We start from the raw sequence: 737 nt of genomic DNA, 5'->3' as shown, positions 1-737 counted from the left end.
AAAATGTTCCAGGAAAATGACACAACCTGAATTTTGAAAGGCTAATTCCAAACATCAAAGCCACCGATACGGATACATGAAAGTCAGGACACGTGCTGTAGTTACTGTGTACATGTAGGCTGTACAAGAAGAAAACCATTTTGGACTAGTGCATTTTTAAAGAATCCCTTCTTGTTCACTTTGTTTTGAACTGTCCGCAAGATGTCGGTTGATCCAGAGATGGCTGATACAGCTGTTCCCAGCACCTTTGTTGACTACTTGGAGAAGCTGAAATGTTACATGAAGACCACGAAGGGTTTCATACTAACAGCAGAGATTATAATCAGCTTGATTATCGTTGTTTGCTATGGAGTGTCCCTGCATGCGGGCTACACCGCTCTGGCCGCCTTTGAGATGTTCTCCTCCATAGCCTTCTTTATCATCTTTTGGTTGGAGCTGGACAAGAAATTTCAAAAGATAGACTGGGTTTGGGTTGACCTTTTCCGTACTGGCATCGCTGTTCTTGTTTTTATAATCACCTCTCTGATCTGTGTCATTAATGGCACAGGCGCGCGCATCATAGGCGGGGTGTTTGGACTGATTGCCGGCCTCGTGTATGCCTACGATGCTTTTACCATTTTACAGCACATCAAGAGCTCCAAGGACCGCACAGAACCTTCCATCGACGAGGGAGCTTAAACCCAAAAAGGAAACGTCTCAAAAAGGATGGCTCAATAAGCAGTCAAGAGTAGTGAACT

The 737-nt window shown here is 44.4% G+C and overlaps 1 protein-coding gene across 1 annotated transcript; it reads left to right on the top strand.

Annotated features, from left to right (window-relative positions):
• The first annotated feature begins 65 nt into the window (after positions 1 to 65).
• Positions 66 to 730, top strand: LOC103399458 (proteolipid protein 2-like). The gene has a single exon (XM_008338145.3). It carries the CDS (start codon positions 202 to 204, stop codon positions 676 to 678), a length of 477 nt encoding a protein of 158 aa, XP_008336367.1. The 5' UTR covers positions 66 to 201; the 3' UTR covers positions 679 to 730.
• Positions 731 to 737: the final 7 nt, after the last annotated feature.

This window comes from Cynoglossus semilaevis, unplaced genomic scaffold (assembly GCF_000523025.1).
Source record: "Cynoglossus semilaevis isolate Cse_v1.0 unplaced genomic scaffold, Cse_v1.0 C19006782, whole genome shotgun sequence".
Classification (NCBI taxonomy): Eukaryota; Metazoa; Chordata; class Actinopteri; order Pleuronectiformes; family Cynoglossidae; genus Cynoglossus; species Cynoglossus semilaevis.
The sequence above is the reverse complement of the archived record's forward strand: the minus strand, read 5'-3'. Positions and strand labels throughout refer to the sequence as shown.